Source organism: Mangifera indica, chromosome 14, assembly GCF_011075055.1.
Source record: "Mangifera indica cultivar Alphonso chromosome 14, CATAS_Mindica_2.1, whole genome shotgun sequence".
NCBI classification, from domain to species: Eukaryota; Viridiplantae; Streptophyta; class Magnoliopsida; order Sapindales; family Anacardiaceae; genus Mangifera; species Mangifera indica.
In genome coordinates this window covers 6,985,997-7,009,802 of record NC_058150.1, presented here as the reverse complement: position 1 = coordinate 7,009,802, position 23,806 = coordinate 6,985,997, and the positions used below count along the sequence as shown (strand labels likewise).

Here is a 23,806-nt window from a genome sequence, read left to right as displayed (position 1 = left end):
GTGTATGTGATACCTTTAAGCGAATCCCACATCGACAAAGCGCGGGAGAGATGTTGGGTCTGTCTATGTATCCTATATTGGTTAGTGGTGAGAGAATTCGATTAGTTAAATAGCCTGTGAACTCCTTAACTGTTAAGACGTGTTTTGGGTTGCAAAGCCCAGAAGCAAATCTATGATAGACTGTGTGTCCAAAGTAGACAATATCTTGACAGTGGGCCGGGTTATTGGGCCAGAGATGTTACAGTGACATAATCAGTTAGTCAATGGACATATGTAATATATAAGTCTTTCTTTTCTATTCGAAATTCTTAATTTAAACTTTACTGTTTTTCTAGTCATGTTTCACAGACTGAATCATACATAGCCATAAGGCAAAGCTAAGATAGCAACACTAAAAGTAAACATCAAATAACAATAAAGAGTCAAAAGGTATCAATTTGAGGTAATCCTCATAAAGTCTCACACAGTCAACGAGCATGAATTCATCCTTCCACTATTTCAAATGGTTGTCTTACTTATGCACACATGGTATGAATCATGTGCTACAATGTGTATCTTTTCAAAATGTCATTACCAACATTGTACATATGTTAGTTCAGTTGCTGCACTTAGCACCTCACCTGAATTCTTAATCATTTTTCCAATCTTGCAGGCATTATTATATATTAAGAACTCATATCTAGCATTCATAAGTTATTTGGACGTGGGGAATCCAAATTGGGTATTTTCAAATTCATCAAATCATGACCTCGTCTTGATTAATTATCACGATGACATATCCAATAATTTGTTTCTTAAGCAACTCTCATCTTCTAAGTGCACTCTCTCAGTGGTATCAATTTTAAGAAACATGTCTCATCTTTGCACACTCTCCTCAGCGTTAAAGGCGATTGCTCGTAGAAGAGATCCAATCAAACTTGTTTGACATTATCATCTTGTTGAGTTTTCTAAAACAATGTGTATATGGATAAACACCAAGAATTCAAACACATGAATAAGATAAATTCAAATTCTTTGATGTTCTAATTATGTGTTACAAGTACAATATATACTTAACAAGTCATCTACCATATTCTACGTAAGTCAAGAGACTTAACACGTGTAAGATATACATCTCTTGAAATCGGTTTGGTTAAAGGATCAGCAATCATATTACATGTAGAAATATATTGTACTATCACTTTCTTCTTTGAAATGATGTCTCTGACAAAATTATATCTGGTGTCGATATATTTGGTTTTATTATGGAATTTGGGATCTCTTGTGAAAGTTATCATAGCTTGATTATCATAATACATAACTATACGACCAATTGTTGCATCCAGTACACCTAAATTCTCAAAAAATCTTTTCAACTAAATGGCTTCTTGCACTGCTACAGAATATGCCACAAATTCTGCTTCAATTGTGGATAAAACTATGCATGTTTGTACAAGCAGCCAAACATAAATGAAAGCATGTATGGGCTCCCAAGCACCAAAAACCTGGCTCACACATTGCCACGTGCCGGAGAACATAGCTCACGTGCTGCCACACGCCGGAATAAGGTCATCATGCGTCAACTCATGCTTTCACACGTCGGTGACAATTCTCACGTGTCGGTCAAATGTTGACCGTTGATTGGTCAATTATTTGAGCATTGACTGTTGACTGTCTAACGTTGATCGGTCTATCTATGGGTTAGGACCCGGATTGGGTCGACCTAGTGGACTAGTGGTTTAACCTATTGACCAACAGGTTTTGACCAATCCATTGACTAATCGTGTTTAGCAATTGGGTTTTCCCGACCCAACTGCAACCTGCGATAGCAATATGAACCCTAGTTTTTTACGACAAAATTGGTCACTTTTCGGCCATCAAACGACGATGATTTCATAGGGCTTTTGAAACTCGTAGCATGCAGATTCATATTCATAGAATTTCTAGTGAAAACGTCGCCGGATTTCGACAAATTAAATGCATGAACATCACGGTTTTGGGTGAAAAACTAGCCATCGAGAATTGTTCAATTTCATTCGAATTTAATGCAATTTTTTATAACTTAACATGCTTCTCATATTTAGAATGCATCCTAATATGATTCTATGCATCAATTCCACAAAATCACAACGAATTCATTAAAAATAAAATACATCCGTACGCATTTAAATAAAAAAATACACTATTCACGCTAATTAATTTCTAAACATACTTCTAAATCATGTTTATATCACCAACATCACAATTGTACAGATAAAACAAGGCTCTGATACCAATGTTAGTGGAAATTAAAAGGGTCCAAGATCATAGAAAAACATATCCGATTTAGTAATCGAAAACTTTGATGATGATTGGTGATCCAATGCACTTCTATCGGAATCTACAACACACTTTGCTTGATTTGCTTTTTTGTTTTCTGTAAAAATTTCTTACATATGAGGAGAATATTGGAGGAGAGAGCATTCTGTGAGTTTTAGCATAAGAGTCAATTCTAATAGAAGTTACACTACTTTTTATTAAAAGGGAAAGTGACAGTTAATCTTAATATCTGTCAAGAGTAAAAAGGTTATTATTATTTATAAGGGTTAATTTTGCCTTTTATAGTTCTAATAGATCGGGTCAACCTATCATAGGTGGACTGGATCTAATACTTAGGAAGGCACAAGAAAAAACAAAAAAGTTCGCAGATTTGGGACAAGTAGTAATGGATTTTTGCAATGGGGAACAAGTGTTTTTGAAGATACAATCATACCGCTTCGGTTCTCTAGCCCATAACCCAAATAAGAAGTTGAGTCCTTGTTATTATAGTTCATTCGAGATCATGGAGTGTGCAAGGCTTTCCCTTCCCCTTGAGGCAAAGATCCAATCGGTTGTCCATGACTCAGCTTATGAAAAGAATTGAACCGACTATCGCCTCTCAATTATTACCACGTTGTCTGTCTGAGAACATAAAGTACAGTGTTACAATCGGAGAGGGTTTTACGAGAGAGAATGGTTGCTTATGGACCCAAGGAGTGGCTGATTAGATAGTGCCAAATTTCGGACTATGAGAACACGTGGGAAGTAATCAAGGTCAAGGAGAAGTTTCCTTCACTACACTTTGAGGACATGGTCGTAATCAAGGAGTAGTGTAATATTGCTACTCCTACCTTCCAGGTGTACAATAGGAGACGTGTGGCTGCTATTAGAGGAATTTACGGGGAAACAATTGTGGGGTTGGTTGAAATTTTAGAGAACTCCAAATGACGGGGAAAGGTCGCTTGGGTGGGTCGCTTGAAATAGAAGTTAGAGATGACAATTTTTATTCAAATTTAAAGATCTTGAGTCTCTCAAATCTTAACGAAGAGAAAATTTTTCGATAAAAATAGAAAAAAGGATAAGGACACAAAAATCTTTGTTATCAGGGACAAACCGAGGTTAGGGATACACGTGTCCCTTCCTCACCCTCGTCCCACCCTGTCATTTTATATTAATATATTTACTTAAAATACTAACATATTTTTCTATTTTTAGATTATTTATATCTTTCAAATTTATTTAAATTTTTATTGTGCATATTAAAGTGGTTAATATATGATATTTATAATATTTGAAATAATGGGTTGAATTTAATTTTACTTAATTTTATTATTTAATATATTTATATTATGTTTAAAGAGTATAAAGAGAAAATTTTTGTCCGTAGGTATAGAGAGGGAATTTTTCTTTACGAGAACAAGAGAGAGATAAAGAAGGAGATTTTTTTCACAAAAAGAAGATAAAAAATTCTTATCATCCCCACAATGCAAATAGGTCAGAGACGGGGATGAGGATTAAAATCCTCCTTGTCCAATCCCATTGTCATCTCTTATAGAGACCTTGGAAATTTTGTTACAAGGGTGGAATATGATGGGGACAAGGGAGAGAAAAAAGACACGGTATGGAAATGGTTCCTGCAGCCACTAGTACCAACAGGTCCTGACACCGCGTATTGTCAATTATATATTTTTAATTTCTTATTCTTTTGTGAATACAATCCAACAAAGAGATATTCCAATTTGTTGTCTTCATCTGTTTCAATTTCTGGAAATCACATTCTGTTGTGTTTGTGTGTTGACTGTGTGAATCGGCCGGGCCGCTAAGAAAATACAATATAACTGGATATTTTGTCTGCGTGTGTACATGTACATAAATATATATAGCTAAAAGATTGGTATTGACAAAATTTCACGAACTCTTTTATAATGACAACTGACTCCCAGTAAGATCCAAAAGGGATTTTAAAACTTTGAAAATCCTCTTATGACAACCACACAAGGAAAATTTAAAATCTACTAACCAGATTGTTTACAGCACAAAAAATAAAATAAAATAAAAACATCTCAGAGGCCACCTCCTAGAGTTCCTTCACTTCGACTCTTGCGGATAAGATTTTCTGATTTAGGGTTTAATAGTTTGCTACTAAGATCAAGATAATTCTGTCGATGACTGGTTGTTGCTTTAGTTCCAGTTGGTGGCAGGCGCACATGTCTACCTCTTGGTCGTTTTGGTGGTGAAACCACAGTCTGATTTTTCCGGCCATGAGTTGAAGATGATGGCCGATGAACACCTGAACCATGACTACTCTTCCTAGTAGCTTTGTTATCTGATCTAAGGCCTCGATCAAACTGATGGGCACTGATACCCAACCGAACTGCTCGATCAGCAGTATCTTTCAAAGTGTTTGCTTTCATAGGCTGCCTATTGAGGTAAACTATGTTTGGAAGAAGGCTTTGTAGGTATTTCTTTAGGTGTTCATCACCGACATTCTTCTGAGCTGGGTTTCCTTCTAAGCTGATAGCCTGCAAGGAATTGTAGTTGGATGCAAGTTGACCAAGGCATTTGGTTGTAGAAATTTTGTTGAAACGCAGATCCAGCACAGTCAATTTCAAGAGGCGGTGAAGACCCTCAACCTCGCTAATTTTATTTCCAGCCAAGTATAACTCTTTCAGAGAGGAACATGATGCCAAACCTGACAAGAAAACCACCCAGAAGAATGCCAAGTTAGAACTCAAAGACAAGATAAGAAAAAGCCGACTAACAACTTTCAACTAGAAAAAGTATGAACCATACCATGTCCAATTCTAAAAATTCTATTATAGCTCAGGTCAAGAACACGAAGGCGGGTAAGCTCACGTAAGCCCTCTATTGTGGAGATATTATTTTTTGACAAATTCAACATATGAAGTCCCCGAGGAAGTGCACCTGCAGTGATCCTCACTGCAATGAGCAGGAAAACAGAAAAATGAGCAAATAACAGCAAAATAATTATAGGACTATGCGAATCAAACTCCAATTTTTACTACTACGCAAACTAAATAAATCAAGATAATTGCTGCTATTAGAGACACAAACCTATGGCGTTTCCTGAAAGATTAAGCACTTTCAGGCTGACAAAGGCACTAAGAAATGGGATCGCAACCAACCCATGATTTGACAGCTGAGCTGCAGTTGCTGAGCCATTCAAGGAAGCAATATACCTTTTGGCAGCTTCCATGCCAGGAGTAACCTTACCATCAACATTAGAAAAATTCAAACCATTCAAGACATCATGATCATTCTTCACCTGACTGTTAGAAAGAGATAAATCATTTGTTTCTTCCAATGGGCTGCTCAGACTGCAATGTTGAAGATCATTAACCCATTCCTCAATCCGCCTAATCTTAAAATCCTTGCTTGGCAAATTATCCATCTTCTGAGCTGAGGATTCTCCATGAAGGTTTTTTACTGAGTTCACCTCATCAGGTATTATCCAGTCCTTAGCTGCAGCAGAATAACTACAGGAATCAAAACAGTCTTCACCAGGGGCATCAAAGTGGTTTTCCACAGTTTTACATATGTCATCTCCTCTTTCTTGCTTTTGCCTAACCTCTGTGTCTACATCATGAACTGACATATCCTTCCACCTCATGTCCAGACCTTGTAGATCACCAGCAGATCTAGAATTAGGAGATAATGGTTTAAGAGAATAGCACACCCCAGAAGAACACATAAAACCACAAATATTGGTTGAAGATTGTGATTTTCCATTTGTTCGAATACAAGAGATAGGTTCAACATATTCATCAGCATAGTCCTCAGGACCAGATATTGGAGCATCAGAATTTGTATGGCCTCCCTTTTCTGGATTCTCAGGATCTCTGATTGAGAACATTGATTCCATATTAACATAATCAGAGCCAACTTGAACAGACTCTGATTGTGAAGCTTTCTGATACTTATTGGGTGGGCTTACTACTGCATTATTGCAGCCATTTTGAATTACCGAACCATTCTGGTCAGGGGAATCAGAAGAGAATCCTCGATCAGTCTCCAACTCAGTATCATAGTCACCAGGACTTCTCCCTTCCCACCACAGTCGACTTCCTAGAGACTGACTCTTTTTCAGATGCCCCAACTCAGTGGACCGCATATCCATCTCCAAACTGAATTTGCTCTTTATTTCCTCTGATTTCCAGCCACGTCCGATAAAGGAAGAACTTGAAACATGTCTCTCATCACCATTAATTTGAGTAACTCCTCTCATGCCCCGAATTTCAGAAAATTCTTGCAAACTTGATTGCATTGCTTCAACTGATGGCTGAACTGCTTTCTGATGGACAGAGTAAAATTCATAGTCAGAAATAAAAGAACTATTAACCCAGAAGTATTTAACCTTAGTAAAGCATAATAAGCTTACCTTTCCTTTTGGGCAATAAACAATACCACTGAAGCAAGGAAACCTAACCATTCTGGAAATTGTGACCACAGCTACATTCACAGAAGATCTTCTTTTTGTGTCACACTAAGCTATGGATAACCTACCATCCTGCTCATTAATGTACAAAAGCCTGAAACAAAAACCTGAATATTCTTCAATGAAAAGAAAACCTACCATCAAACTTCTACGGACTTAACCAAAGGTGACCTTAGCCATAATCAAGCGACAAACCCTCTGAAACACGGCACAATTTCCAAATATGCGAGGACCTTGATCTTCTTAAAACACAAAGTAATATTAGCCCCCCGTTATCACCCCACACCTGCTCAGAGGTGCGAGAAGTGTTCGACTTTACTGCAGCGGCCAGAGTGAAAAAAGATCTTTTGCGACTAGGCAAACTTTACGCTTAACATATATAGGAGATCCTGGCCTGAAAAAAAAGGGAAATAAAACAACAATCAAATAACTTGATTGAGAGACCATGTAGACTAGTTAATAGAATTATAATAATGAAGAAGTACAATCATATCAAAACGCGTTTTACTACTAGAAGTGTTGCAGAGGACATTCTAACAACCCAAAATAAAAGCTATACCAAAGATGAAAAGTCACATAGTTTTCTTAAAGCATAAACGGCTGCAGTTTCTTCCAGGAAAGAGTGTGAAAAGAAGCTTGGCTCTATCTTTGACAAGAATAAAGCTTCATTGTTATTCATTACTCTCAAGAATTATTCTTAAATTTTGTAATTTATTATTAATATGAAGAAGAAACATAAATATGCCTAACTTCATATCCCCAATAGTCGATTCGAGAAAGAAGAGCTTCCCCATAAAACACAACCACTGTACCTGTATCTTTATCATTGTGATTGATTCAAGTTTTTTCAGTAGCAGTTCAGCGGAACAAAGATGAAAACAATAAGATAGAATCAAAATATAAACGCCCATATATCATAAGAATCAAACCGTGGCTACATGCATATCTCGACATAGTATCCTCAACCAAAGATCAATACATTTTAAATACACCAACCAAATAATCCTAAAAACAACAAATCCCAGATACACAAAAAACAAACAATCTTAAAAATAGATAAATCAAAAATAAAAGTTACCTCTCTTTAGCCAGATTTCGTTACGAGAAGACAAAGCAGAAGGAAAAATCGAGACCACGAAACAGGTAATTTGTTTTTTTTAGCTCTATATGTATATATATACAAATAGATATATGAAGAAACAGCTTTGAGATTAATAAGGCTACACGCTAACAACCCTAAGTTTTGTGTGTGGCTTTGATTTATAGGCCCAATCAAGGGCTCTGATTTAAAAGAAACAAGGGGTACTTCCGTGTATGAAAGGGAGAATGGAAAGTAAAGCTTGAGTTGGAGTCCGGCAAAATCAAAAGAGGTAAAGAAAGAAAATTTAGAAGGAATATAAAAAAGGCATAACTGAGAGAAAATTAATGTCCACAGATTCGAGTCTAAGAGATGGGTCTGGGTCTGGTATGTTGGAAGGAAAGAGCGGACCTTGTCTTTATGCACCACCACAAAAATTACCGCTAATTTGCAGTTTCCTAAATTTAGAGGGAATGTTGATTGTCGTTTGTCTTTGGCTTTGCTTTTGCTTCCGAAAAAACGTGCTTTTATTATTTAACACCAGTAATTTCTGATTTTAAATATTTTTACATCTTTATTATTATAAATAAATATCAAAAAAATAAAATTCCAACTGTAAAAGTATAATAATATAATAATTAATTACAGTATCAAAATATATTTGCATTAAATTAAGTGGGTGTGTTGATTGGAATATTAATTAAAATAAGTAAAATTTTATCCGTTTAAACTTTTTTAGGGAAACCTACAGTCATTTTATCTTTATAAGCAAATTTATTTGTAATTTCAAAAATACCCTCCCAACCCTATAGGTGTCATACAGGATGCGTAGGCGCGGGAAAAAAATACTTGAGTGTTTGCGGAGTGCGTGCAGAGTACGCGGTGCGTGCAGTGCGAGCACTCTTATATATATATATATATATATATATATATATATATATATAATAAATAAATAAAATAATATATATTTAAAAAATATAATAAATATTATATTTTTTAAATATTATATTATATTATTTAATTATATATATATAAAAAACAAAAAATGGTGCGTATAGTGCCAGGGTAAGCGCACTCTCGCACTATTTCTTATATATATATATACACACACTCATGCACTCATGTACTTCTCATGCACTTACGTACTCTGTATACACTCGCACGTATTCACACACTCTGCACGTACTCACGCACCTTGTACGAACCTTAACATTTCACATACGAAATGATTAAAACGTTTACACGAAAATTTTTTTACTTATTTTAATTAATATCCCGTGTTAATTTGCCAAATTAAGAAATCAGTAATCTGGTTTGTTTGTCATAAATTCTGAGACCACATAATTGGCCAACTAACCATTTTCCACCCAAAGTTTGATAAAATGACAATTTTCATAACTTTTAAAATATTAATAAATTCTATTTGGTTTTATGATTGTTTTGCTTGTTTATGGAAATTAAGAAACTGTGATTAATACTTATCATAAACATTAAATATATTATTATTAATTGAAAAATATATTATTTAAATCTTTAAAAATATTAAAACTTTAAAAATCTTAAAATATTGTATTTTGTTTGATTTTTTAATAGTATAATTACATTAACGGATATATTAAATTTTTAAAAATGAAAAAAAAAGCCTTAAACTTTTTTTGAAATTTTCAACACTCCCCTGAAAATGTTATTAACATATCTCTAATTATTACAATAATTACAATTAATCTCCAAATATACTTCATTTTGAAAAGTAAAAATATAAAAAAAATCTAGAAAAAAATAACCTTTTTTATTTAAAGAAATTTATTAACAAAAATAGGATAATGGGTGAAAATGTGAGTTTTTTAATTTAGAGATGACAATTTTATTTGGAAAAATCTTGGGTGGGAAATGTTCTTTGTTTGAAAACTCACACTGCCGTCCCTGACACAGATGGCTGTCGTTCGTTAGGGTGTGTTTACAAGCATATGGGCACTTGAAAAAATTAAAGGAAGACTCAAATCCACCATCGCTTCAAGCGCTCCACCCTCACCGCCACAACTCGCCTCCAGCCCGGAGCAACCCAAGTTACCCCACCGTTGCCGGCCTTGACCCTAAGCCATATCACAGCAGTTTTGCTACTCCGCCAACCAGATTGCTGAGCCGTAGCAATTCTTCTTCTCTGCAACCGGTTTTTCGGTCACTGATTTATTATTTTGTTTTTTAAGCATTTTATATGGGAAGCATGTATACTTGAAAAACCTTTTCTCTGTTCGATGGTTTGGATTTTGGAGTTGGCTTCAGTTTCTTTACTGAATTTGATGTTTGTGATGAGTGAGTTTTGGTGTTTGTAATGTTGTCTGGTAATAGTGGTTTTTTTTTTTTTTTTGGGTAAATATGATGGAACAAAAGGCTCTACTTGATGAAGATAATGGAGAGGTGACATCCTGACTTTTGCATATCTAAAAATTAAATTTACTTTCCATGTTTGATGCTTGAAGTTGATGAAACAAGTTTAATTATTGAGACTAGGTTTATCTGGGCACGAATAACTCAACTTTACAATAAAATTATTTTAATCTAAAATACCTGATATAGTTAGTTTAATTGGTCTTTATTAGGAGAAAAATAAATTATATCCGTGAGAAGACATTATCTCTTCCCCTTTTTTCCCTTATTGATTGGTTATGGTTGTTCAAGCTTAGCAATTGAGTAATATTATACATAAAAACAAATTCTACAAATTTATTCGTAGAATCTAAGGTGGTTGCATCTGATTGTGTGATTTTGAAGTGATAGAAAAAGTAAATAATCATCTGGCTTAATCACAAAATGCGACATCAGTTTTTACTGATAAATTTATATTATTTGTTTGTATGCATAGTTTTATTCCTTAGTTATTTAGATCTAATTCAAATTATGAACACTGTTCTGGAATTAATTAGGTCCATATTTTTATCAGCCAACAGTAGCAACTGACGCAGCAGCTTATTGGTCATTGATGATTGTATAATGGATACCAAGTTCATTCTTTTACGAAGGCTTGCAAGATTTGTAAAACCTTCCTTGACTCATAGGTCAAGTTCTGTTCTTCTGGAACCTTTGAGACTTATTGGTTTTTCTGAGAACAAGTCTTCTTATGGCAGCTTAATTACTGCTCCTAGAAACTTTTGCTCTAGCCCTCTTAATCCTAGTTCTGACTCTCAAGTGCCTACTGCCATCGACTATCAGTATGTAGCTTTATTTTTTCTACTTTTGTTTTACTGAAACCTTTTCATTTAATAAACTTGTGGTTTTGAACTCAAGTTTACTTGTATGTAATTGAGTTTGCATCAGTTGGAAATAGTTGTGATAATGACTATAGAAATAGTGCTGGGCTAATATAGATTAAAGTGGATACAGTTCTCTTCTGCAGGAGGATGAGTTTCACAGGCTTGCTAACTCTACAATCCATGATTTGCAAGAGAAATTTGAGGTAAATCACACGTGTAGTTCATGTGTTTAGCTTTCTACAGTCGTGGATTGCATCTTTGTTCTTAGTAAATAAACAATTTAGTGTAGAACTTTAGCTTATCTTTCTTCTTTGGACGTTTTGTTATATTATACAAAATAATCATATTTTTGTTTCAAGATTTGTTCACATATTCTGTTTTCTTTATAACTTGTTTTTTATGCCTAGTATTATAACTATTATATCATTACAGATTTTACCTCGAATAAAGTTTTTTTGTGTTCTATAGCAATGGACACAACCACATTTTAACTCTTATTAAATTTTTTTTAATGCCTAGTAGGAATACGGCGATATTGTCCAAGTTGATGGATTTGATGTAGACTATGGGGTGAGAGTGGTTTATTAGTACTCAGAGTTGGCTCATTTTTTTAAATGCACCAATCCATTCTTATATAATTTTGCTTTGATTTAGCAGAATGAGGTTTTGACCCTGAAGCTTGGAGCTCTGGGTACTTATGTGTTGAACAAACAAACACCGAATAGACAAATATGGTTATCTTCTCCTGTGAGGTATGAATTTATAATTACCTATTTGTTTTATTTGTGGCTTTTATGCTTTTGTGTCAGTAATGTATATGGTTCATTATTTTGCTTTTCTAGTTTGATTGACCGTCTTCTACATTTTTGGATGTTTTCTTTTTGGGGTTAAATAATTCCTTCAATTAATTTTTTTGCTATATTCATATACTGTTTAATGTCACTAGGTTCAATTTTTTGTGAAGGAATAGGAACTAATTATTTGACAAAAAACCTTCAAATCTTACCCCCTTTGTAATTTCATGCCCTCCTCCTTTTCCCTTTTATATTCACCTCTTATCTCATGGTCATTCTTGAAGGAGCAAAGTAATATTTTATCTGTAAGTGTCCTCATAGATGATTCTTATGTTCAGAAATTCTGAGTTAAGACCTTGAGATTGGAATGTAATATCCATGTAATCTAGACTTGCATTTTGTTACATTCTATTCCAGATTGCTTTTAACAGTTCTATTTTTATTGTATGATGTCAAGATTTATTCAGTTCTTTTTGTTCCTTTGTTTTCTGTGTATCTCTCTTTCATCTTAAAGGTAGTGTTCTTGTGGCAGCGGTCCTTCCAGATTTGACTGGGATCGAAGTGCTCAAGCTTGGGTATATAGACGAACTAGAGCGAACTTGTCAAAAATTTTTGAAAGTGAGTTGGAGCAATTATGTGGTGAGCCCATCAATCTTTCTTCAAGTAGTTAAAGATACTCTGATGTATTATTCTATAAGTTTTCCTTTTTCATTTTCCTGTTACATATGTAGACTTGAGGTAGTTTGCATGCCTATTCACTAGATGATATATCCGTTTGGTACGTCTTTTTTTTTTGGGTTTGTAACAACCATTCAGTATCGTAACAAAGTTTTAAATATGACAGAGATTCAAACTCAAATCTTTTTACTTGAAAGTTTTAATACGTCACTAGGTTTGCTAAGCCTTGGTGAAGCTTGGTGCCTCTTGGTTCTTGTATGAGAAATAGAACTTTCAAGACTCAAGTTTAAAGTTAAACACTATGTTGCTTGAAGCTAATGTTGCATTTTCTTCCAGGTTTGGCATATAGTAAATTACAGTCTTGAGACATTAACAAGGATACTGATGATGATAAATGAGAGGAAGTTCAAATGATCATAATAATGGAAGATGTTGAACTAGAAAACATTATCATAGAGTGATGTTATGTACGAGGAAGATGCAAGAAATGTCAATATTTGTTCGAAGACTCCCTTTACATATATACATATATATATATATATATATATATATATATATATATATATATATATATATATATATATATATCATATGAACAAACACCAATTCTGAAAATGCGCATTTTATGTTGGAAAGCCTTACAGGGAACGTAAAAGTGGGTTCGCAAATCACCCATTGAGCAAGTATAGAGTTGAAAAGTGCGATGGATATCATCATATGAATAGGCCATCAGCCCATGATTGATGTTAGTGGAATGTATATCCATTTCATTGTAACAAAACTAATTAAACTATACTTTTGAGTCACTTTCACGATACAAATGGGAACAATGGTCACCAGAATCCCAAGATGAATAACAGTTATATAATAATAATAATATCTCCATGGACGTTGAGAAGTATACAACCACTGCCACAAAACTTTCTCCTCAATCCACTCAACTAATCTCCACCACAAAAACCCATCTCCCACTTGACACTTCTCTGCTCACCCATGTGACATTTCTTTACTATATTATTTTTACAAGAAAGAATCCTTTCCAACAACAGCAGCTTCCTCAACCACAATTTCTTCTCACTATTATTCTGTTCATTGTAAAATTGCCAAATTTAAATAATATATAGTTTGAATAAAGTTGATTTCTTAAGCATAAAGTTCATCCTAGTTGATGTAATGGCCGGCCATAACCATAATATGATCCTTTGAATGATCAAATATGGATCCCATATGGTAGTCATTCCTAACCCCGTAGATATTTACCATTAAAAAAATCATAAATATCTCTTCCACTGATGCTATCAAGTGCTCTCTAACAATCAACCCTTCTTGACTTTAAATTGGCCCTCCCATTCTCTTACATCAATCCATCAATCAATCGCCTAACTTTTAAAGATTCACACCATCTTAACGCTGCTATTTGTTCTGCTGCACCATCCATACTTCTATCATAATTCATCCAATTTTCAAATTTTTTCTACCTCCATTCCTGTAAATAGATATTTAAAGCCATGCGAGCAAGACAAAAATCGTAAACATATCGGAATCAGATTTCCCGGAGAGAAATCAAATTGAATTCTCCCATTAATATAAAATTAAATCTAAGCATCAACTAGAGGCTATTGTTAGAACTAGTCAAACTTGAAAACTATCACAAACTTGATCAAATCGGGCGGCTGCATGATCCCCACGAATCAACCTGATTTAATTCCCCTTCATCTCGCTGATGACGTAATCTCTTCAGCGGCTCGGAAATAATCGCCACGGATTCTGAACGAACCACTTTTGTTGAGTGGATACCAGTAGCCTGCATCGTTAAGTCGCACAGTGCTTCCGTTGAGACGATGAAACGTTCTCTTCATCCTACGCAGGGCATTAACACCAGATAAATCTTAGCCGTCCATTGCATTTTAAAAAATAATAATACGGAAACATGAAAAAATACTTGAAGTTGAAGATCTGACGCCTCTTCACGACGCCGTTTCAACGAAGATGGAGAAACCTCATCACTGCTAGAAGAACTGGTAGCCGGCGGCGGTGTAGATGCGATGGTGGACAACGGCACCACCTGATTTTCTCCCTCCTCCACCTCAGCGTCCTCTTCGCCATCCTCTTGGTCGTCGTCAGTTAGTTCTTCGTGCCTCTGTCCTTCGTACTGTTGTTGTCTGTTGAGGCAAGTCGCGCAGACGGAAACGGTGTGACCGAGCTTTAAACCGGAGGCTTTCCAAGGAGTAAGAGAGTCGCATATATGACATAAGAGGGTTCTAGAGTGTCTAGCAACTAGAAAGTTGGCTGCATGGACCTTGGCATCGCACTCCCAGCAAAGGCTCGCCTGATCAGATTCGCAGTATGTTCTCGCCCTCGACTTGCACAGCTCACAGCTGTTCATTTGTTGTTTGCTTTATTTGTGGCTATTTTTCTATTTTTTATATTTCGCTTTCTAGGGAATTTCCTCTCTCTAGTTTGCTATAATTCTCTCTCACATCTCAGGCTGCAGAGGAAGCGTGTGAAGAATAAGTGAAAGAGTGGGGGAAGGTGAACAAGATGCAGTAGTTTACAGTTAGCGACCTGCATTTTCTTTAAACTACGAAATTAGCCTTTAAAAACAAATAAAAAAATCGCAATAGTAATAAACGACAAATCAAACTGGTTTTCTGAACAGGGGTGCAACAGTCATTTTAATTAAACATACAGGATCACAGGGCTTCGAGGTCTGCGCCAACACGCCATCGAACTAGAGGCTGTGGTGCATACAGGTGGTGCCAGGTCGATACATAGCATGCTACTTTGCTTAGTTAGCTGGGATTTATCTCCTGATTCAGGTGTGTATTGCCCTTCTGATTTGATCGTGACATGTAATCCACGTGGCGGGTTTGTTGTTGGAGGGACCTCAGTGGATTGAAACCCGTTTTCTAGTCTGGTTCTTATTTGTTTGAAGCCTGCTTCAACAATTAAATTGGATTGAATTAGTTTAAACTGTTCAAATTATCTGATCAAATTAGGGAAAAATTGGATTTAATTTGGTTAATATAAAAATAAACAAATTAATTTAAAAAAATTATTATTAAAATTTGAACTAAAGGCGTTAATTATTTATAAATATATATCATTAAATTAAGTTTGTTTTAATTATTTTAGTATTAAATCAAGTAAAATTATATATTTAATAATAAATTATAAAAAAATTATTTTTTAAAAAACTAATATATAATAAAATAATAAAAATATACTTACAAACAAACTTACTAATATATTCATATAAATTAAAATGATAGTATATGATTATATTATACGATTGTTTATTTATTTTTTTATTTTAAAATCATTTAATTACATATTATTTTATTATTTAATATAAATAAATTAGTGAAATTTATTTATTCATATAACATTACTAAAAAAACGAATTCCTCTTCGATTTTTGATAAGTCATAATGCAATTCCTCACGTTTCAATTGAGATAATTCAAGCTTGATTATGAATTTAGTTCAATAATGAGAGTTATGGCTCAAACTTGAGTTACAGTTTTAAGGTATTATTGGGCTCAGGCTACGGGGGTTGGGTTTGCGCTCAACTTAAATAATATTTTAACAATTAACTCGTATAAATAAGTCAACCCAATTCCAAAAATCTGAATAATGAAGAAATTTTAAAACTTTCCCTAACTCATTATAAATAAATTATCTCAGATTTTTTCTTCTATTTAATGATTAATAAATTTAAAATAATATTTAATTTTTAAAAAAAATTATAATATTAAATGAACTCAAATTTAAGCGCAACTCTTTCAAAACTTGTCAAGCTTTAGTTTAGTATCAAACTTTGCTCATTTGGGTCAAATGAGTAAAATTAAACCAGCCAAATTCAAACTTAGTTCACCTATATGACAAACCCTATTTCGACTGTACTGTGGCATTAAGTTATTGGGTCAGGCTGACACGTCAACAGCAGGCAAGGCCCAATAGATTTCTATAGTGTCTCCTTAACCACTTGAATGTATCCATCGATGTCATGTACACGGCAATAGGCCTCATCATTATCTTAATGCGTCTCTCTAGAAATTCAAATCAATCAAAAGCAAGAGGCACAACTTTTTCTATATGCAGGAAGACGTGTGACAGTGTCTGTTGACTGTATCTACGAAGGCTATTAGCTAGCCTATTAGAATAAACTGAAATTGACGAGTATAATCTTGTTTGCCACCGTTACGTGTTGAAGCTTATTCCTTGGTCATTTTTCCAAAGGCTTTCACACCCTATTATGCTATCAATTTCATATAGAATTTTCAATTATTTTATATTTTTGGTTTAAGGCACCTTTTCTACTTATGGATCACTATGGTTGAATGGGCTGTTGTTGCTTTAATCTTCTACATGTTACAGCTCATTGAACATGGTATATGTTAGCTGTATATTTTGACCCATTCCACATTACGCGATCGATGTGAAACTTGTTGACCATAGTCAAGATGAAGGGGCTTGTGAATCAACCTGAAAGAGTCTTCTGCCAATTAGAATGAACTGTTGTGAGAACTTGCTCAAACACCCTGCATAATGCAGAGAAACAGAAGGATGGTTAGAACCATATTCATTGGATGCACTAAAATTCACATTTTGTAGCGACGAAACCCCCCTTTCGATCTTCTGGCAAGATTTTTAATCTCAATCAAATGATAATTTTCAAGAGATCCACCAAAATGAATTTGGCCATAAAATAATAAATATGGAAACACAATGAAAAATAATCACATAATTTACACGAAAAGTTTTCCTAATGTGATGAGATGAAAAAACTACAAAAAAAAAAATAGTCTTCCACTCTTTCAATAAGTTTACAACCAAAAGAGTTCTTTCTAATCAACTATAGTCCACAACAACATAACCAAAAAAAAAAAACATGAACATAAAAATAGAAATCTTAGCTTTTCCACTCATAAAGTCGAACTCTTGTTTGTTATCTCTTACTCAAGACTATTCTTGCTTTCAATCAAAACCCACAAAGAGAAATTAACCAAAAAACTTATTTTTGGTTCAACGCCTACCCACTTCAAAAGTTGTAAAGAGAGACATAAGAAGAATGTCCAACACGCACACAAAGGAAGATGTAAGAGTGCATGCAAGAACAAGAAGAAAGCAAATTTGCTTTCAATTGTTTTGGTCAACTTCTTTTCTCTTTTCTTTCGGCTAAATAGATTTGTCTCCCACTTCCCCAATTTTTTAATCTCTCGACTAGGTCTCTCTTTCATGAAAGAAGTCTTCTATATAAAAGACTTTCTTTTCTTTTATTTTATCTGTTGGATCCCATCACATGGGTAAGATTATCCCGCAAATCTTTTCCTCATTGGGGATCAACGATACCTACAACTCCTTTACAAATAATAAGTTTCATCATAGATAAGACTTTCGTTATTAGGATTAGATTTGAATTGAGTTAAAAATTTTGACTTTTTTGAAATTGATTTAAACTCAAGTAAGAAGGTATTTGACTTGATTTAACTTGAATTTGTAATTCAAATTGATAGTTTATATTTATGGTTTGGTTTGGTTTGAATTCATAGTTGAATTTCTGACTCGATTTAGTTGAATTCATAGCTTGAATAGATGGTTTTGTCTAATATTTGAATAAAACGACGTCATTTTGTCAATGAACTACAAACTCAAATAATAAATCTGAGTCACGAATTTAAACTATGAATTTTAGTTAAATCAAACCACAAATTTAAACTACTAATTTAAGCATTAATTTGATATGAACTCGAACTTGAATTGAGAGATATTCCAGCTCAGTTTAGTTTATGTCCATTTTTATTCATCATTATATTGACTCTATTTTCATTAGGATGGATCTAACTGCTTCATTTCTAACACATCTCGAATCCAATGGTAACTTCACATTCATGTGTGTTTGGACTTGGAATAGAACATGAACTTCTTACTAAGATGAATAACACTCTTACTATCATAACGCATGACATATTTCTCTTGCATAAGGCCTGGCTGTTGTAGGAATCTCTTCATCAACAAAAGTTCTTCACTGGCTTTGGTAATGGCTATATACTCAATCTTAGCGGAAGATATGGCAACACACTTTGTAGCTTCGATTTCCAAGATACAACAACTCTTGCAAAAGTCATTAAGAATCCAAAAGTTGACTTTCTAATATCAACCTCATCAGCCATATGTGTATCTGTGTATCCCTCCAACATAAGTTTACCATTACTAAAACACAAACATATCCTAAAAGTGTCTCTAAGATATCTAAAGATCCACTTCACTACAACCTAAAATTGGAAGAAACTGACTCACTACACCAATTGCATGAGTAATGTTTGGCTTTGTACACACCATGACATACATCAAACTACCAGTTGCATAAGTATAAAGCACTTCTTTTTATTTCTACAATGTCATTTTCACTCAAGCATAACTTGAAATTCAACTTGAAGTGGCTTACAAGTGGAAAACACACTGGTTTAAAATTGCCTATATTGAATATGTTAAGCACATTTTCAATGTATCTCTTTTGAGTTATGTAAAACTAATATGACTACAATTACTCCTAAAAGGGGTTAATAGAAGTTATAAAAATTATTTTGAAAATAAACATTAATAAATTTAAACTAATTCAACTAGTGAAAAAACAATTCAAGTAATAACCAAAATGTAATAAATTTAAAGAGAGACGAGAAAACGGATTACTCAATCAATTTATAATGGTTCAAAACTTCTTCTCAAGTTTCTTACATCAACTTCTTTAAAGAAGCATCCATGAAGTTTAACTAATTTGCAATCAATAAATATACTATTTCTTATGAGATTACACTCTAGTTATCTAGAATTTTGTTTTTTACAATCATTTTTTTAGTACAAATAATTACAATAATTATGTCTCTAATTAGGTTTATATAAAAATGGTTACATACACTTTTCTCGAAGAATGAGTTTTAGAACAAGGAGACACTAAGACTTAAGCAAAAAGTATGAGTTTTGAGCAACTAAACTTCTTTAGTTTCAACCCATACTCATCACGAGGGTAGTAAAGATAGACATAAGAGGAATGCCCAACACACACACAAAGGAATTACCTATCATGATTAAGAGGTCCATAGCCACAACTTAGTTTCTCGAAAGATGAGGTAGCCTGTAATTCTCATCTAACATTGTGGACTACATTCATCCATTAAGAATTTGTGTGATTTTCTTAAAGCATTTGCTCACTCTTACTACACATCTACTAAGATGCTTCTCAAGCAAAGTGCCTATCACAAAATATAAGTGATTCTAGAGTATTATCTATGAATGGTCAAGTTCACAAGAATAAGTTTTAGCAATAATGCAAGTTGAAGGTACTCCCAAAGTCCTGCTTGCTAACAAAAGGTTTAGTTGGTTTTTTTTTTTTTTTTTTAAATGTATGAAACCGATACAAAGGAAAAAAGAAGAAGAGATGTACAATACAAACTTAGACGACCTTGACCTTGCTTGTCAACTTCAAGGCTTTAGCCTGCCACAGCTAGGCCTCCTTGTTTTGCCTTTCTTTTATTATCATGGGTGTTATTTTATTTTAACTCAAAATTAGATAATCACATTATGTTCATTAATACTTAAATTAATTCTGATTATAAATATAATTTAATTTATCCTTTTTCAGCGGCTTATGAACTTTATGTTTGTTCATTTTCCCAAAGGATTTCATATCTTACTTTGCTATCAGCCTGTCAAATCAAAATTTGTTTTAACAGGAAAGTTTCCATGGAATTTACAATTTTATTTCTAAATACTTATTATATTAGCCCTCTAAATTGTTGGAATTGACTCTAGAGAGCTAGTCAGCGAGCAATCACACCTTGTGTTCTTGGTTGTTCATTAAATGTGGATATGTATTTCACTTATCTCACACCATATATACAAACTGAAACTTGCAGATCAGAGTTGACATAATTTCAAGGTACTTGTAAATCAGGAGGATGCCATTAGAATTTGTGGCCACTCTCTGTAAGTATATTTGCTTACACCCATCCATAATGAAGAGGAAGCTGGGAATGGTACGTACTCTGCTCATTATATATACAATTTTTTTCTGTTTTTATCTTCCATTCTGCTCTGCGAAAGATACCTTAACATTAAATGATTCCATCAGTGATCGAAAAAATAAAACTCTCATCTCAGCTAGTAAAAGATTTGAATTAGGATTTTTCACCCCTAATGGAAGCTCTGATAACAGAAGATATGTGGGAATTTGGTATATTGGGTCTAATCTAAGGAGAATTGTATGGGTTGCAAATCGATCGCCTTCGCTAGATAAGCGTACAGGGGTTTTTTGCATTGCTAAAGATGGTAACCTCGTGGTACTTGATGGAAACAAGGAATCAATATGGTCATCTCGGCTTCCAGGACGGTCTTCCTTTAAAAGGATGGTGAAGCTCTTAGATTCTGGAAACCTCGTTCTAACAAAAGAAGACAACGGCAATTCGACTGTTGTCTGGGAAAGCTTCAGTAATCCAACTGATACATTTCTTCCTGGTATGAACATGGATGGTAACATTAATTTGACTGCATGGAAAAGTTATGATGACCCAGCACCAGGGAACTTTGAATTCCTGAAAGATGAAGAAATCGGAAACCAGTACACCATTAAAAGAGATGGCGACTATTTCTGGAGAAGTGGAGTTTTTGGAAATTTCATGAAGTCTGATGTTTTCTCTGTTATATCATTAATGTTATCAAACTCTACAGAATCTGTCTCCGACTTAAGAGATATTTTTAAGAATTGTAGTAGTCCCAGTTGTAACAGTTTATCATCTTCAAACTTCGATACAAGTAATATGATGTTAGTCATGAATTATGATGGACAGATACAATATTTCATCCGAAACAATCAGTCAGTTTCATGGCTTTTGATCTGGCGGGAACCGAGAGATAAGTGCAGTGTGTTTAAAGCCTGTGGAAACAACGCTATCTGCAGCAATACCCAGATAGAGTGCAAGTGTTTACCTAAATTTGATGTTGTGTCACCTGGTGATTTTTCTCAAGGGTGCCGAAGAAGAACACCTCTCATATGCAACAAGTCTAGCGATGGAAACTTCTTGAAATTAGAAATGATGAAACTGGGAAAGCCAGATAAGGAGGCTGAGGCCCCAGGTGAAATTGAATGCAGAGAAAGATGTTTGAAAAAATGCGAGTGTCAAGCTTATTCGTTTGAAAAACGAAATAGAACAAGAAGGGACAGTAGAAATTCCACTTGCTGGCTTTGGATTGAAGATCTCAACAATATTCAGGAGAATTACACAGGTGGTGGCCGTGACATATATCTCCGTTGGCTGCCTGATACAGGTAATTAATACCCTTTTCGTTTCTAATCACTCTCCATTCTCCATGATTTCTGAGCGAGACTAGTCAATTTTCCTTCTTGCAGTAGTAGGATATAACAGAAGAGAGGACTTTTCTGATCGAAGGTTTCGAGGGACTCTGATTGCTTTAGTGACTATGGCAAGTTTTACTGTTTTGGCATGCGTCATTGCATATAGCTACATACAAAAGAAAAAGACCAACAGACAAGGTAACTAACTAGAGTCCATTTATTCAAATTATGTTTAAATAGGAATTAATTAATAATTTGAAATCAGAAGACATGCAAAGAGCGGTGGGGCTTTACTTATATGACAGTCAGAGGCATGTCAGAGATCTGATAGACCCTCGCCAGTTCACAGAGGAGGATAAAAAAGGCATAGACTTACCTTTCTTTGATTTCGGAAGCATACTAGCTGCTACAGATAACTTCTCTGAAGCAAACAAGCTTGGGAAAGGAGGATTTGGCCCAGTTTACAAGGTAACATATTAACATTCACAACATCTATCAATACTTTTGCCTCTAGTTTTTAGTCATAAGTATAATAATCCATGTATTTTATAAAATAATGTACATTCCAGGGTAGGTTTTCAGGAGATCAAGATATTGCTGTTAAGAGGCTTTCAAGTGTTTCAGGACAGGGTTTGGAGGAGTTTAAGAATGAGATTGTGTTGATTGCTAAGCTTCAACATCGAAATCTTGTTAGAATTTTGGGCTACTGTATAGAAGGCGGCGAAATGATTTTGCTCTATGAATACATGCCCAATAAGAGCTTAGATTTCTTTATATTTGGTCAGTCTCTAACAAATCTAATTGTTTGCCAATAAACCATAGCGTATTTTGATTGATACAAAGTGACCATAGTACTAATATTGGGAAATGAAAACTCTTCCAGATCGTACTCTCAGTGTTTTACTGGATTGGGAGACACGCTTCAATATCATTTTGGGAATTGCTCGAGGACTTGTTTATCTTCATCAAGATTCTAGGTTGAGAATCATTCACAGAGATTTGAAAACTAGTAACATTCTATTGGATCATGAGATGAATCCCAAAATTTCTGATTTTGGGTTGGCGAAGATTTTTGAAGGAACACAAACAGAGGGGACCACAAATCGAGTGGTGGGAACTTAGTAAGTTACATAATTTCATCAAAGTAAAATTTTATGTTTTCCAGCATAGCCTTTCAGTTTCCCGTTTTAGTTAAGAAAATAATATTAATACAATTTTTGCAGTGGTTATATGTCCCCAGAGTATGCATTAGATGGATTTTTCTCAGTCAAATCCGATGTTTTTAGTTTTGGTGTGGTGGTACTTGAGATTATAAGTGGAAAAAAGAACACTGGATTCTTCAATTCAGAAGAAGCTTTAAGCCTTCTAGGTTATGTAAGTAGTCTGACTTCTGCATACCCATTGCCTCTTTGGTCATTTTCTCTTTTTACCAACTCTTAATTTTTTTAACTACTCTTCAGGCATGGAGATTGTGGCGAGAAGACAAGGCACTGGATTTAATTGACCAGAAACTCAGAGAAAGTTGGAAAACAGACGAAATATTGAAGTGCATAAATATTGGGCTCTTATGCGTGCAAGAAGACCCAGATGATCGTCCCACCATGTCCATGGTTATTGTCATGCTAGGCGGTGAAACTGTGACCCTTCCAACTCCCAAACCACCAGCCTTCATTTTAAAAAGACGATTGCTTGGCATGCCTTCTTCTTCTAGTAGTAAACCAGAAACAAACTTAGAAATAACTGTCAGTTTAGAAGGTCGGTAGACATAGCCAAGAAAACCATTATTATGCATTTCATCCTTCTCTATATATCATTCTTGGTTAATTTATTTGTGCTTCAATTCATGGAATCTATAGGAAGCATTTTGATAACTTTTCTTCCCTTCAAGTTGATCTATCAGTAGATCGCAATATTCTAT

General features: G+C 34.4%; 4 protein-coding genes across 20 annotated transcripts; 2 read left to right on the top strand and 2 right to left on the bottom strand.

The window, feature by feature from the left end:
- Positions 1 to 4,174: 4,174 nt before the first annotated feature.
- LOC123195477 lies at positions 4,175 to 8,195 on the bottom strand. 3 transcript variants are annotated; one of them, XM_044609195.1, is made up of 6 exons: positions 7,812 to 8,195; positions 6,872 to 7,127; positions 6,677 to 6,805; positions 5,353 to 6,589; positions 5,071 to 5,217; positions 4,175 to 4,969 (listed from the first exon to the last, which is right to left on the bottom strand). In XM_044609195.1, exons 3-6 carry the CDS (start codon positions 6,725 to 6,727, stop codon positions 4,341 to 4,343), a joined length of 2,064 nt encoding a protein of 687 aa, XP_044465130.1. In that variant the 5' UTR covers positions 6,728 to 6,805; positions 6,872 to 7,127; positions 7,812 to 8,195; the 3' UTR covers positions 4,175 to 4,340. The 3 variants fall into 3 exon arrangements, with proteins under 3 accessions (XP_044465130.1, XP_044465131.1, XP_044465129.1); XM_044609196.1 differs by having other exon boundaries at positions 6,677 to 6,797; XM_044609194.1 differs by lacking the exon at positions 7,812 to 8,195 and adding an exon at positions 7,546 to 7,692 and having other exon boundaries at positions 6,677 to 7,127.
- A 1,513-nt stretch (positions 8,196 to 9,708) lies between these two features.
- On the top strand, positions 9,709 to 13,040 carry LOC123196272 (frataxin, mitochondrial-like). 12 transcript variants are annotated; one of them, XM_044610235.1, is made up of 6 exons: positions 9,712 to 11,020; positions 11,184 to 11,265; positions 11,585 to 11,632; positions 11,720 to 11,814; positions 12,389 to 12,495; positions 12,871 to 13,040. In XM_044610235.1, the coding sequence occupies exons 1-6, from the start codon at positions 10,803 to 10,805 to the stop codon at positions 12,897 to 12,899; spliced, it is 579 nt and encodes a 192-aa protein (XP_044466170.1). In that variant the 5' UTR covers positions 9,712 to 10,802; the 3' UTR covers positions 12,900 to 13,040. The 12 variants fall into 12 exon arrangements, with proteins under 12 accessions (XP_044466175.1, XP_044466170.1, XP_044466173.1 ...); XM_044610233.1 differs by lacking the exon at positions 12,871 to 13,040 and having other exon boundaries at positions 9,714 to 9,955; positions 10,753 to 11,020; positions 12,389 to 12,710; XM_044610234.1 differs by lacking the exon at positions 12,871 to 13,040 and having other exon boundaries at positions 9,714 to 9,955; positions 10,736 to 11,020; positions 12,389 to 12,710.
- A 1,029-nt stretch (positions 13,041 to 14,069) lies between these two features.
- On the bottom strand, positions 14,070 to 15,229 carry LOC123196274 (zinc finger protein CONSTANS-LIKE 2-like). 3 transcript variants are annotated; one of them, XM_044610242.1, is made up of 2 exons: positions 14,498 to 15,229; positions 14,070 to 14,394 (listed from the first exon to the last, which is right to left on the bottom strand). In XM_044610242.1, exons 1-2 carry the CDS (start codon positions 14,918 to 14,920, stop codon positions 14,347 to 14,349), a joined length of 471 nt encoding a protein of 156 aa, XP_044466177.1. In that variant the 5' UTR covers positions 14,921 to 15,229; the 3' UTR covers positions 14,070 to 14,346. The 3 variants fall into 3 exon arrangements, with proteins under 3 accessions (XP_044466177.1, XP_044466178.1, XP_044466176.1); XM_044610243.1 differs by having other exon boundaries at positions 14,534 to 15,229; XM_044610241.1 differs by having other exon boundaries at positions 14,477 to 15,205.
- A 5,134-nt stretch (positions 15,230 to 20,363) lies between these two features.
- Positions 20,364 to 23,716, top strand: LOC123195495 (G-type lectin S-receptor-like serine/threonine-protein kinase At4g03230). Of its 2 annotated transcripts, none has more exons than XM_044609235.1 (7): positions 20,364 to 21,860; positions 21,943 to 22,086; positions 22,157 to 22,356; positions 22,458 to 22,668; positions 22,772 to 23,009; positions 23,112 to 23,262; positions 23,349 to 23,716. In XM_044609235.1, exons 1-7 carry the CDS (start codon positions 20,495 to 20,497, stop codon positions 23,649 to 23,651), a joined length of 2,613 nt encoding a protein of 870 aa, XP_044465170.1. In that variant the 5' UTR covers positions 20,364 to 20,494; the 3' UTR covers positions 23,652 to 23,716. The 2 variants fall into 2 exon arrangements, with proteins under 2 accessions (XP_044465170.1, XP_044465168.1); XM_044609233.1 differs by having other exon boundaries at positions 22,154 to 22,356.
- The last annotated feature ends 90 nt before the right edge of the window (positions 23,717 to 23,806 follow it).

Coding starts and splice junctions, on each gene's coding strand:
- LOC123195477 (XM_044609195.1), bottom strand. CDS start 6,727: ATGGTTAGGTTTCCTTGCTTCAGTGGTATTGTTTATTGCCCAAAAGGA. Junction 6,590..6,676: donor TTTATTGCCCAAAAGGAAAG/GTAAGCTTATTA, acceptor TCTGTCCATCAG/AAAGCAGTTCAGCCATCAGT. Junction 4,970..5,070: donor AATTTTTAGAATTGGACATG/GTATGGTTCATA, acceptor TTTTCTTGTCAG/GTTTGGCATCATGTTCCTCT.
- LOC123196272 (XM_044610233.1), top strand. CDS start 10,803: ATGGATACCAAGTTCATTCTTTTACGAAGGCTTGCAAGATTTGTAAAA. Junction 11,021..11,183: donor CCTACTGCCATCGACTATCA/GTATGTAGCTTT, acceptor TATAGATTAAAG/TGGATACAGTTCTCTTCTGC. Junction 11,266..11,584: donor ATTTGCAAGAGAAATTTGAG/GTAAATCACACG, acceptor AATGCCTAGTAG/GAATACGGCGATATTGTCCA.
- LOC123196274 (XM_044610241.1), bottom strand. CDS start 14,920: ATGAACAGCTGTGAGCTGTGCAAGTCGAGGGCGAGAACATACTGCGAA. Junction 14,395..14,476: donor CGTCAGATCTTCAACTTCAA/GTATTTTTTCAT, acceptor TGCCCTGCGTAG/GATGAAGAGAACGTTTCATC.
- LOC123195495 (XM_044609233.1), top strand. CDS start 20,495: ATGCCATTAGAATTTGTGGCCACTCTCTGTAAGTATATTTGCTTACAC. Junction 21,861..21,942: donor CCGTTGGCTGCCTGATACAG/GTAATTAATACC, acceptor TCCTTCTTGCAG/TAGTAGGATATAACAGAAGA. Junction 23,263..23,348: donor CTTTAAGCCTTCTAGGTTAT/GTAAGTAGTCTG, acceptor ACTACTCTTCAG/GCATGGAGATTGTGGCGAGA.